General features: G+C 36.7%; 1 protein-coding gene across 1 annotated transcript in view; it reads left to right on the plus strand.

Moving 5' to 3' along the window:
- The window catches only part of LOC121379681 (sushi, von Willebrand factor type A, EGF and pentraxin domain-containing protein 1-like), a 13,684-nt gene extending 1,142 nt beyond the window's left edge, over positions 1-12,542 (plus strand). The window contains exons 2-6 of the mRNA XM_041508331.1: positions 94-321; positions 1,434-1,595; positions 2,563-2,727; positions 11,269-11,350; positions 12,222-12,542. Coding sequence (XP_041364265.1) covers positions 94-321; positions 1,434-1,595; positions 2,563-2,727; positions 11,269-11,339 — 626 coding nt within the window. The 3' untranslated portion in view covers positions 11,340-11,350; positions 12,222-12,542. The remainder of the gene's footprint in view (positions 1-93; positions 322-1,433; positions 1,596-2,562; positions 2,728-11,268; positions 11,351-12,221) is intronic.
- The last annotated feature ends 2,050 nt before the right edge of the window (positions 12,543-14,592 follow it).

A 14,592-nucleotide genomic window follows, 5' to 3' on the forward strand; every position in this document is an offset into this window, starting at 1 on the left:
ACATTGCAACCCCCCTATTTATACAAACCAAGTAACCACGCATATTATTACCCCCACTTTGCAAATAGATACCATCACATGTTTGGATTACAGCTTTGCACGTGTCATCTAAGTCACAAGAATATTTCATTGTACAATATATAATTGTCTTTTCTTTCTTTACAGTCGTGTGTCCAGTTGGCAGAAAGCTGGAATCAGGAACATGTGTTTTATGTCCAGTGGGCCAGTACCAGAATGAAACAGGATCCACCATATGTAAAACATGTCCCGAGTTTAAAACAACAGCTTCTGTTGGGTCAACATCATCAAATCAATGCGTCTGTGAGTTTAATGAAATAACAAAATTCCAATATGTCATTTAAGGATTGTCTGTTATTTGTTTTATGTGCATCGGGGTATGAACACAAAAACACCATGCGCAAAGTGTGTGAATCGGCGAATCTGCCAGAGGGTACGGAGGGTAAATTCATATATTAATAGATACATTTTTATAATTTTTAGATAAATGAAATTATTATATTTAGTGAAATATCTTAAAATATCAGTGAAATAAAAGCCTGCCCGATCCCAATAATTATGCTCTCCTGGTTACCTTTAACTAGGCATGGCCAACAGGCCTCGGTGGTGTCGTGGTTAAGCCATCGGACTACAGGCTGGTAGGTACAGGGTTCGCAGTCCGGTACCGGCTCCCACTCAGAGCGAGTTTTAACGACTCAATGGGTAGGTGTAAGACCACTACACTCTCTTCTCTCTCACTCACCACTAACAACTAACCCAGTGTGCTGGACAGACAGTCCAGATAGATGAGATGTGTGCCCAGGAGAGCGTGCTTGAATCTTAATTGGATATAAGCACGAAAATAAATAGAAACTATTATCAGGATTAGTCTTTCAGCGCACGTAATTTCAACCTGGCGAGAGTGAAAAATAACGCACGTTACACATAACAAACAGCAGACGTAAAAAAAAATTGTATATTAATTGCAACTATTACAAAACCTTATGTACCTGATAGAATTATAATTATAGTAGAATAGAGATTATTATAATAATAATAATAATAATAATTATTATTATTATTATTATTATTATTGTTGTTATTATTATTATTACTATACACTTTCCAATATAAAACATATTATTATAAGTGGTAGTAGATATAACATTTACTACGATGATGATGATTTTTTATTTTATTTTATAATTATAATAATAATAATTATTATTATTATTATTATTATTATAAATTTTAATAATTTAAAACATATTATTATAAGTGTTAGTAAAAGTAAAAGTAACATTAATATCATGATGATGATGATGATGATGATGATGATGATGATTATAAATTTTAATAATGTAAAACATATTATTATAAGTGGTAGTAGAAATAATATTTACTGTGATTATTATTATTATTATTACTATTAACAGACCAGTGTGAAGCGGGTACCTACGTGGACGAATCTGTCTACGGGTGTGTTGACTGTCCTGTGGATACGTACCAAGACCAGGTGTCCCAGCCTAGCTGCATCCACTGTCCTGGCAACAACCAAACTAAATCCACCAGGTCCACTGGGAGTCACTTCTGTCACAGTAAGCATTCATCACACTTACATGTGTTATAAATAAATAGCATTCGTTACTTATATACATGTCTTATGAACATTTAGTGTGCATTTTGTTTGTGAGTTACAAATAGTTTCAATTTATAAAATTTCGATTAACATTAACTTATTATGTTATTATTATACATTCAGTTTATAAAGCTTCGATAAGCATTCGTCACTATACAGATTTTCGGTTTATTACATTTCAATAATGATAGTATTGTCACTTATAAATATTTTCAGTTTAAACTTTCTAACTTATTAAAGGGACATTCCCGAGTTTGCTGCAATTTTTAAGATATTATCGACTAACCGAGACCTTTTGACGACTGTAATTACATACCAAATATTTTTTTTTTGCATAAAACAATTAGTGGCTGTATATTAAAAGTGTTTCTGATCGTTCTAATATTTGTAAAAGGTTAAATTTCATTTTATTTCCTAAAAAAGATTTTTTCGTATGTACGAAATTATTTGAAGACAAAATCCAGTTTGGGCTTCTTACAAATATTAAAACGACCAGAAACACATTGAATATACATACACTGATATTCTAAACAAGAAAATATATTTAGTATGTAAGTTTAATCGTAGAAATATTTTATTAGTCGGAAACATCTTACAATGGGGCAAACTCGGGAATGTCCCTTTAAACCTCCTTGCTTACACAAATTTTAGGTTTATTAAACTTCGATAAGAATTGACCAATTACAAATATTTTTATTTTTATGATAAATCAAAAAGCATTAACCCAGAGAGTTTTTCTTTATTAAATGATATGTGTCATAATTACTTTTAATTGATAAAATTATACGCATTTTGGATAATATCGTTAAATATTTCTGAACTGTTCTTTATAATTTTAACGTAAAGACTGATACAAATGTTTAATGTTAAGTATTTAGTTTATAGGACATGGAATATGTTTTAACTGAATTATTGTTTTTGAATAGCACCATGTCCAGAAGGCCAAGAGTTCGATACACAGGATTCCACTTGTAAACTATGTCCAGTTAACTATTACAAAGATGCTCAACCATCAAGCCGTGTGTGTATAAAGTGCCCTCAAGGACAAAAAAGTCTCACCCGAGGAAGTACTGGATGTGTACCACTAACAAGTGAGTTATAGGACAGACAGACAAACAGACACAAATTCTTTCTTTACGTCTCACTGTGTGTACAGGTTAAATATAGTTTTAACAATAATCATATAATGGTGCAATCTACAAACGACAATCCTATGCAGTTATGGTAGTACTAAACCAAATAACTTCCGGCTGGGTCAAAGTTCGAGGTGCACCGAACTTTTGATAGAGAAGTGAACACCACAAGTCCTGTGATTGGTTATAAATGTGAGTGTCTTGGTTGTAAAATATAACAGTTTCATCTGGGTTAAAAAAATATGCAATTTTATTTCATCTAGTACAAATGTGTCAAGTAGCCTTGTGCTTGAAACATGTATGGGGTACCTGTAAAAAAAAGTACTCGAATTTTGTGCGAAACTAGGGTAGTCATAGACGCTACCAGTTATCTCAGAAACAAGCAGCTTGACCCCCGTTTTTTTCTGATTCACTTTAAGTGTGAAGGGTGGTAGTATGTATATCCGTGGCGTTTATGTCGATTGATACGTTGCAGGTAGGAGTTTTAGCCACATATGTTACTATTGTCGTCTATGGGATTTGATTAGGTAGTATACACCCTTTAGAACTATTGAAAAAGCTGTCAGAAATATTTTAAGTTTTGCATTTACAAGAAATAAAATTATAAACCATAAATTATGTTACATCTAATTAAAAGTATTTTAAAAAAAATTAACAAAAAGGTTTACTACATAAGCTTCTGCCAAGATTATACATAGGAGAGTGAATAAGAACATGTTGTTTAGATTCTACTACACACATCGATGCGATTTGTGAATAGGCGTATTAACATAAAATGCAGAAGTAAAACATGTTTTAAAGTTCCATAGGTACTTATTCCCTTCATTTCATCTAGTATATGTGTTTAATTTTAAAACCATCTAATACCTTTCTTTCTGTTTCTTGTATTGAGAATGTATTATTAAAAACATTCATTGTATTAATAAACTCAAGAGCAGTACAGTTTCTATGAAATCTAAAATACCAGTTTTTACACTATGAACTCGGAAGTATCGCTTGACCATATAATTGTTTTTAAATTCAGAGTATTGAAAGTAAGTTTGCGAGTGTGGCACCGAGGACAGTCTTCTTACAAGTAGGGAAAATCTATCCACCGAGGAGAGACAGTCCTTCTACCAGTAGGGAAAATGTATCCACCGAGGAGTGAGTCTTCTTATAAGTAGGGAAAATGTATCCACCGAGGAGTGACAGTCTTCTTACAAGTAGGGAAAATGTATCCACCGAGGAGTGACAGTCCTCCTACCAGTAGGGAAAATGTATCCCCCGAGGAATGAGTCTTCTTACAAGTAGGGGAAATGTATCCACCGAGGAGTGAGTCTTCTTACAAGTAGGGAAAATGTATCCACCGAGGAGTGACAGTCTTCTTACCAGTAGGGAAAATGTATCCACCGAGGAGTGAGTCTTCTTACAAGTAGGGGAAATGTATCCACCGAGGAGTGAGTCTTCTTACAAGTAGGGAAAATGTATCCACCGAGGAGTGACAGTCTTCTTACAAGTAGGGAAAATGTATCCACCGAGGAGTGAGTCTTCTTACAAGTAGGGAAAATGTATCCACCGAGGAGTGAGTTTTCTTATAAGTAGGGAAAATGTATCCACCGAGGAGTGACAGTCTTCTTACAAGTAGGGAAAATGTATCCACCGAGGAGTGACAGTCTTCTTACAAGTAGGGAAAATGTATCCACCGAGGAGTGACAGTCTTCTTACAAGTAGGGAAAATATATCCACCGAAGAGTGACAGTCCTCTTACAAGTAGGAAAAATGTATCCACCGAGGAGTGACAGTCCTCTTACAAGTAGGGAAAATGTATCCACCGAGGAGTGAGTCTTCTTACAAGTAGGGAAAGTGTATTCACTGAGGAGTGACAGTGTTCAGGCCTTGACCTTAAGTTTTTTCAGTGGTAGCCCACCGGGCTACCAGGTTATAAAATCTAGTAGCCCTCAGTAAAAAAAGAGAAAAAACTCAAAATCATATATTTTTATTTAAACATTTAGGGTGGGTTTTTTTAAAATTATGAGCAATATACTGTGAAAATATATATATATATATATATATATATATATATATATATATATATATATATATATATATATATATATATATATATATATATATATATATATATATATATATATATATATATATATATATATATATATATATATATATATATATATGTAATAAAAATAATTTTAAAAAAATATAATAATCCATGTCCACATTTGAAACTGCTGGCATTTGAAAATGTATCCACCAAGGAGTGACAGTCTTCTTACAAGTGGAAACCACCACCAGCAAAACCTCAAAAGAAGACTCTTCTTACAAGTAGGGAAAATGTATCCACCGAGGAGTGAGTCTTCTTACAAGTAGGGAAAATGTATCCACCGAGGAGTGACAGTCCTCTTACAAGTAGGGAAAATGTATCCACCGAGGAGTGACAGTCCTCTTACAAGTAGGGAAAATGTATCCACCGAGGAGTGACAGTCCTCTTACAAGTAGGGAAAATGTATCCACCGAGGAGTGAGTCTTCTTATAAGTAGGGAAAATGTATCCACCAAGGAGTGACAGTCTTCTTACAAGTAGGGAAAATGTATCCACCGAGGAGTGACAGTCCTCCTACCAGTAGGGAAAATGTATACACGAAGGAGTGACAGTCTTCTTACAAGTAGTAAAATGTATCCACCGAGGAGTGACAATCTTCTTACAAGTAGGGAAAATGTATACACGAAGGAGTGACAGTCTTCTTACAAGTAGGAAAATGTATCCACCGAGGAGTGACAGTCTTCTTATAAGTAGGGAAAATGTATACACGAAGGAGTGACAGTCTTCTTACAAGTAGGAAAATGTATCCACCGAGGAGTGACAGTCTTCTTACAAGTAGGAAAATGTATCCACCGAGGAGTGACCGTCCTCTTACAAGTACGGAAAATGTATCCACCGAGGAGTGACAGTCCTCCTACCAGTAGGGGAAATGTATCCACCGAGGCGTGACAATCTTCTAACAAGTAGGGAAAATGTATCCACCGAGGAGTGAGTCTTCTTACAAGTAGGGAAAATGTATCCACCGAGGAGTGACAGTCTTCTTACGAGTAGGGAAAATGTATCCACCGAAGAGTGACAGTCTTCTTACAAGTAGGAAAATGTATCCACCGGGGAGTGACAGTCTTCTTACAAGTAGGAAAATATATCCACCGAAGAGTGACAGTCCTCTTACAAGTAGAGAAAATGTATCCACCGAGGAGTGACAGTCCTCTTACAAGTAGGGAAAATGTATCCACCGAGGAGTGACAGTCCTCTTACAAGTAGGGAAAATGTATCCACCGAGGAGTGACAGTCTCTTCTATACGAGGAGTGACAGTAGGGAAAATGTATCCACCGAGGAGTGAGTCTTCTTATAAGTAGGAAAAATGTATCCACCGAGGAGTGACAGTCTTCTTACAAGTAGGGAAAATGTATCCACCGAGGAGTGACAGTCCTCCTACCAGTAGGGAAAATGTATCCACCGAGGAGTGACAGTCCTCCTACCAGTAGGGAAAATGTATCCACCGAGGAGTGACAGTCCTCCTACCAGTAGGGAAAATGTATCCACCGAGGAGTGACAGTCTTCTAACAAGTAGGGAAAATGTATCCACCGAGGAGTGAGTCTTCTTACAAGTAGGGAAAATGTATCCACCGAGGAATGACAGTCCTCCTGTAGACGTAGCAAGTAACACTGATTCCTAGGATCAATCACGACTCATAATCCTGTCAAAACATCCTCTCGATTTTGAATATGATAACTATGTTGTCATTCAGGAGCCGAGTTTATAAAACGTTTAATTCCAGGCTCAAGACTCCACGACTGGTATATCAGAGGTCGTCTATGCGAAAGTGCATATAAAATATAAATGATCCCTTGCTGCTAATGGAATATGTAGGGCTTTCTCAAAGACTATATTTTCAGAATTATCACATGCTTCACATCCAATTATAGCTGATGATTATTAAATCAATGTGCTCTAGCGGTGTCGTTAAAACCAAATATATTTTTTATTTCATTAAAGCTCTTGAGACTAGATTATAAAGTTTGATAAACACGGTTTCTTCCGGTATGTGCGCAGAGACGTAAACACGCTTTGAGACTTTGATTCTCTTGTTTAAGAGTGTATACTACCAAATCAAATCCCATAGACGACAATAGTAACATGTGGCTAAAACTCCTACCTGCAGGACATAAACGCCACGGATATAAATACTACCATCCCTCACCCTTAAAGTGAATCAGAAAAAATTGAGGGTCAAGCTGCTCGTTTCTGAGATAACGGGTAGCGTCAATGATTACCCTAGTTCCGCACAAAATTCGAGTACTTTTTTTTTACCCATACATGTTTAAAGCACAAGGCTACTTGACACAGTGGTACCAGATGAAATAAAATTGCATACATATTTTTGGCCAGATGAAACTCTTTTTTTACAACCAACACACTCACATTTATCACCAATCACAGGACTTGTGGTGTTCACTTCTCTATCAAAAGTTGGGTGCTCCTCGAACTTTGACCCAGCCGGAAGTTATTTGGTTTAGTACTACCTTTCGCGAGTGACAATGAATATTATTTCACAAGGGCCATAAACATGATACGAAATGGTAGCGACTTTAATATCCTATTTATTACCCATAATCGATCTTAATTTATATCACTCAACTCGTTTACTTGACGTTCCTGTAAGGTTGTAGTGCGCCAATCAATGACGTCATCGTGTGATGTCGAACTGTTACGTCCCACTTGGCATTCTAATGGGACATATCACTTTGATATGTACCACGATATTTTTAACAATATTGGTAATAAATTCCATTATAACCTTATTCTAATTGATGCACGCATATTACGAAACCAATTGACAAGTGTATATTTTACACGTAGACTACAGCAGTTGATAAATAGAGAATAATACACGAGTGGCCATTAGATACCATTGATCTTACAACGAGTTGTTTTAAAATTTATATCTAACGAGCGAAAGCGAGTTGGATACGTTTTTAAACAACGAGTTGTAAGATAAAGGGTATCTAACGGACACGAATTATTATTCTGTTTCTAACATATCCTCAGAAATCAGGTTTTAAGCAAATTATTGACTAAATGTTATTTACAACCCTTGTGCTTGTAGCTAACTTATGCGTCACAGACAAATGATTGTTAGATTAACTATACGTCGCAGTATAATCGATTTCGACCGTGTTGTTTTTTCATTGGATGGTATGGCACTGGTGACCTGGTCATCACCTAGGAGCAGCCAGTCGTATGTCTTGTAATTGTTAACAAAGTACATTTGTTAACAAGTGTGTGTTATAAAAAATAACGAATGATGTTCTCAAAGGCTGTGTATGAAATGTTAAATGAGTCAACATCCTAATCTGTTGAACAGAGGCCTACATGTTAAATGAGTCAACATCCTAATCTGTTGAACAGAGGCGTACATGTTAAATGAGTCAACATCCTAATCTGTTGAACAGAGGCGTACATGTTAAATGAGTCAACATCCTAATCTGTTGAACAGAGGCCTACATGTTAAATGAGTCAACATCCTAATCTGTTGAACAGAGCCGTACATGTTAAATGAGTCAACATCCTAATCTGTTGAACAGAGGCCTACATGTTAAATTAGTCAACATCCTAATCTGTTGAACAGAGGCCTACATGTTAAATGAGTCAACATCCTAATCTGTTGAACAGAGGCCTACATGTTAAATGAGTCAACATCCTAATCTGTTGAACAGAGCCGTACATGTTAAATTAGTCAACATCGTAATCTGTTGAACAGAGGCCTACATGTTAAATTAGTCAACATCCTAATCTGTTGAACAGAGGCCTACATGTTAAATGAGTCAACATCCTAATCTGTTGAACAGAGGCCTACATGTTAAATGAGTCAACATCCTAATCTGTTGAACAGAGCCGTACATGTTAAATTAGTCAACATCCTAATCTGTTGAACAGAGGCCTACATGTTAAATTAGTCAACATCCTCATCTGTTGAACAGAGGTCTACATGTTAAATTAGTCAACATCCTAATCTGTTGAACAGAGCCGTACATGTTAAATTAGTCAACATCCTAATCTGTTGAACAGAGGCCTACATGTTAAATTAGTCAATATCCTCATCTGTTGAACAGAGGTCTACATGTTAAATTAGTCAACATCCTCCTCTGTTGAACAGAGGCCTACATGTTAAATTAGTCAACATCCTCATCTGTTGAACAGAGGCCTACATGTTAAATGAGTCAACATCCTAATCTGTTGAACAGAGGCGTACATGTTAAATGAGTCAACATCCTAATCTGTTGAACAGAGGCGTACATGTTAAATGAGTCAACATCCTAACCTGTTGAACAGAGGCGTACATGTTAAATTAGTCAACATCCTAATCTGTTGAACAGAGGCGTACCAAAATTGAAGTTGCGCACTACTGACTCACTACCCCCATTTCCCATTGTGTCGGGACTCGTAGGACGCATGTCGCTTAGCTCATGTAGAGATTCACGAATTAATAGTAAAACAACAAAAAAAAACCTCCGCAGACCCCTTTCCTGAGTCAAAGGACTTGGTTGAGTATTTTGTACATAAAGAATAATACACGAGTGGCCGTTAGATACCATTTATCTCAGGAGTTGTTTTAAAATGTATCTAACGAGCGAAAGCGAGTTTGATACGTTTTTAAACAACGAGTTCTGAGGTAAATGGTATCTAACGGACACGAATGTATTATTCTATTTCTTACATATCCTCAAAAACCAGGTTTTAAGCAAAGTTTAAAATATTTTTCGACTAAAAGATATTTACAACCCTTTGCACTTGTAGCTGACGTACGCGTCACAGACAGGTTAACTATATGTCACAAGGTAATTGATTTTCATGTTTGTTTTTTTTTATTGGATATATGACATTGGTGACCTTGTCATCACCTAGGAGCAGCCAGTCGTATATCTTGAACTTGTTAACACACGTACGTGTGTAAACAGGGTGTGTGTTATCATAAGTGACGCATGGTATTCTCACCAACGGGTGTGTAAGAAATAGCTGTTTGACAGATAATTACGATATTGTTATCTTATCATGTGTGTCTTGTGCGTCTGTCTGAGTGTGTAAGGGTGTGTGTGTGCGCGCGCGCGTGCGTGTGCACGTGTGTATACATGTAAATGTGTGTCTACATGTGCGTGCGTACACGTGTGTGTGTGTACATTTATGTATGTGTGGCATATTGATGCAGATATATGTATTAAATCTCTGTTGTTTACTGTTGTTATAACTAGTTCATATGTTTGCTTTTTCTTTTATTAAACGGGATTCTGTCCCCTTAACCAGTGTACTCATACAATGGTTGCAATAAAGATTGTATTGTATTGTATTGTATTGTATTGTATTGTATTGTATTGTATTGATTCTATAGACTAGTATCTACCAGTGCCGAGTGGGGAGTTGGGTGGGCAAGGAGTCATGACCGTCAACAAAACAACAAGTGTGCGCAAGGGTTTAAAATAGCTTTGAAATGATTCATATGTTGTTGTTTTGTTTTGTTTTCTGGAATAGAAACCCACTTGTTCGATGTTGGAGGGACACTCAGTCGTGGGAATTGTCTTAAAACTGATACCTCGGTCAGTTTCAAGTAATGCTCCTCACAAAGAACGCTAATATTGGTTGTGAGAACATTGTCATTATCAACATCCCCAAAACAAACAAAGTGGTTCTCCAAAACATAAGTATTATGCGATAGATATAAACTGCATTGCTTATTCAATATCGCACATATGCCACAGTGTATAAGCTAAAAAGGACACAGTGATGAACATTTGTAACGCAATAATCTAACCTCAAGGTCAAAGTTAAGTCATGAGATGACATTCGATTTCAATTCTGATTAAATGATGTTGCTATGGCGATTATGTTAATATTAAATGCATGTGTGTTTGTGTTCTTTCTGGTTTCGTAAGTTTCAGACAGAATCGTTCTATCAGTAGCATGCCCCTTTCTCTTCCTCTCCAACTTATTTTTGTGCTTATATCCAATTAAGGTTCAAGCACGTTGTCCTGGGAATACACCTCAGCTATCTGGGCTGTCTGTCCAGGACAGTGTGTTAGTTGGTGGTGGTTAGTGAGAGAGAAGAGGGTGTAGTGGTCTAACACATACCCACTGAGCCATTAAAACTCGCTCTGGGTGGGAGCCGGTACCGGGTTGCGAACCTTGTACCTACCAGCCTTATGTCTGATGGCTTAACCACGACACCACTGTGGCCGGTGCCTTTTTATAATCGTCAATGGCGAAAGATGTAACAGCTGTGTTAAAACATGTTATGGTTTGTCGTGCATGCCATTCACACGCCAACTGTGTCGCTTCCACAGGCACTGGATTGCTGACGTTTCAAAGAGTTTATTTTAAAATGTCGTATTACTATATTTAGTTACATTTTGTAATAAATTGTATTATTAATTAATTCTTTATCATCGTTATTATTTTGTAGGCGGCGGAGCCATGGTAACCGCTTCAGTTTTGATCATGATTCTCACTCTCTTCGCAATGCTCTTCAAGTGAACAACTATCTGGTATGATTGTGTAACGGTTGTGGGGCTTGTGGATGTGTTTAGTTTATGTTTAAACATTAATAACACACACACACATACACACACACACACACACACATACACACACACAGACATACACACACACATACATATATACATACATACATACATACATACATACATACATATGGTTAAATATTCTTTAAAGTAATAAGAAATGTTTTATTTAACGACGCACTCAAACATTTTATTTACGGTTATACGGTTATCAGACATATTGTTAAGGACCATACAGATATTGAGAGAGGAAACCCGCTGTCGCCACTTCATGGGCTACTCTTTTCGATTAGCATCTAGGAATCTTTTATATGCACCATCCCACAAACAAGGTAGTACATACCACGGCCTTTGATACAGCAGTCGTGGTGGACTGGCTGAAACGAGAAATAGCCCAATGGGCCCACCAACAGGGATCGATCTCAGACCGACAGCGTATCGAGCGGGCGCTTTACCATTGGGCTACGTCCCGCCCCCTTAAAGTAATACAACATTAACATACACAATAGCAAAACAAGCGTGAACACACACAAACATAACCACACACTTAGATTAAATGTCTGACATGGAATGTGACTAGTTACATAAAATGATGTAAAAGTCATTGCGCAATACAATTGCAAATCCTCACAAAGTTATGTGACACTTTTACTATAAAAATATAAAGTTAATTTTAGTGTTGCTTCTGTCCTGGACAACTGGACAACTCGTGGACGTGCCTGAACCTTAGTATTGCTATATATTTCACTTAAATATTCTGATAATGTTTTTGTCTACGGCGTTGTCAAGCGTTAAAACATAATTTATAACTTTTTATTAACAATTCATTTTGCAGTGTTTGGCAGCATGAATCACATTGTCTATTCCTGAAGACGATGATCAAACAGACAAAAAAGTGAAATTCTACCAGAAACATTCTACAAATACACATAAACATTGTCCGCCAATATTTTTAATATTTGAGAGAGAGAGAGAGAGAGAGAGAGAGAGAGAGAGAGAGAGAGAGAGAGAGAGAGAGAGAGAGAGAGAGAGAGAGAGAGATGGGGGGGGGGGGGTACTGCCTTTTTTTCCCTTTTTTAATATGCTATCATGTTCTGACTATGGACTCTTTAACTACCTATTGTTTTCATATAAAAGATTAAAAAAATGTCTGTGATATTTGTCTCGGCTTTAATTTTCTCGATGCTGTTGCAACCACACTCTTCACATCGCATACATCAGTGTCGTTGTGTGTATTCTCCTATGAGGAGAAAACGAATACAAACCTATCGCAGCTTAAAGAAAGCGCATACTTTGTGGTGTTATCGCTATTTCATGTTTGATGTCCAAGTAACAAAAATTACTTATATATATATTCTGTCAAAAAAGAAACGCATAGGCGAAATATTCATGGAATTATCTCTTTAATACACAGTGGCATAATTTCGTTATTTATGGTCGTATCAGTCAAATTTAACATGTGTGTTTGCTATGGACCGACGGCAGTGGATTCGTTTTCGTCACCAAACAGAGGACGAGGACGCTGAAATCATTACTTTGTGTGGCCACCAGCAGCGCGACATCTCCTTGGCATAGACTGAATGAGTCTCTGAATCAGGGCACGTGGAATCCTAGCCCATTCTTCCTGCAGTGCATGTGGCAGTTGCGGAAGCGTCTGAGGCTCCGGGTCACGCTGGAGTACACGTCTGTCCAGTGCGTCCCATAGATGTTCAATGGGGTTGAGATCTGGCGATCTTGATGGCCATGGCAGCACATTAATGTTCTCATTCTGTAGGAATCCATTGTTACACGTGAGTTCTCTCTATCGATCCAAACAGGGAAGCATGTGACGGCGAAGAATTTCATCCCGGTAGCGTACAGCTGTCAGGTTGCCTTGTACGAACACATGTTCACTTCTGCCGGTGTATGAGATGGCTCCCCACATCATGACACTCCGTGCATTCGCCAAAATCTGACCATTTCACGCCGATTTCTTGCAATTGTCGCATAACGTGCGTTAAATTTGTTTTAGGGTGCATTTGGGCATGCTGTCCCATTTCAGGAACATTAACAAACATGGTCATTCAGCAACATTGTACAAAAAACCTATATTTTTGTAAAATCAAACACTTTTCTTCTTTCCTTATCACCTATGCGTTTCTCTTTTGACAGAGTATATATATATATATATATATATATATATATATATATATATATATATATATATATATATATATATATATATTAATTTATCATATAATATCTTACATTTCCAATGCAATCAAAGTATGTGATATTTTGCACATCACATACTTTAAGAATTTGATAACTTTGTAAATTAGATGTAAATTAATCGCGGTTACGGCACTGCGTTTATTGACATTTTAGCAAACGGTCGAACTCTGTAGTACTATAGAAAATTGATTATTACAAAAAGGTGATTTTATCCAGATATATAGAACCACACTTTTATTTGGAATTATAAATGTTAAAAACACTTTTGTAAATTGTTTAATTGTTAACGTAAAGTATTACATATATAAAACAAAGTTACAAAAGAGTACATTAAATGAAACTGGAGTTTAACATTTCATCAAAGACAAGTTACAAATAGAGAAGTACATATATTATAAAAACTGTTCACATACACAATTCGACGACAACAGTTACTGGGAACCTTGGTTGAGAGTTCTAGAACGCTGCAGTTGAGACATTTAGTACTTGTATTACATATTTTTAAATCACGATGTTAGTTTGGAAAGTATATCTACTTATCGTTTATCCTTACAGTATATCTTTATTTAGACTTATATTTTATTTCTATTTTGTGGTTACGAAAGACCCACTACGACTGTGTCAACATTTCTGACAAGGTATGTCCGCGTTACACCATCCTGAAATAATTTTATCACACGTGTCTACAGAACACGTGGAAATAACGAATAGTTATGATCGCGATAAGATACCCTGATACAAGAGGTTCTTCTTTGTGGGTTCTCCAAATAGCATAGACCTCTCTACAGGGTGTATACTACCAAATCAAATCCCATAGACGACAATAGTAACATATGTGGCTAAACCTCCTACCTGCATCGTATCAATCGACATAAACGCCACGGATATAAATACTACCACCCCTCACCCTCAAAACGAATCAGAAAAAATGGGGGTCAAGCTGCTCATTTCTGAGATAACGGGTAGCGTCTATGACTACCCTAGTTCCGCAC

The sequence above is a fragment of the Gigantopelta aegis genome, chromosome 8, assembly GCF_016097555.1.
Source record: "Gigantopelta aegis isolate Gae_Host chromosome 8, Gae_host_genome, whole genome shotgun sequence".
Lineage (NCBI taxonomy): Eukaryota > Metazoa > Mollusca > Gastropoda > Neomphalida > Peltospiridae > Gigantopelta > Gigantopelta aegis.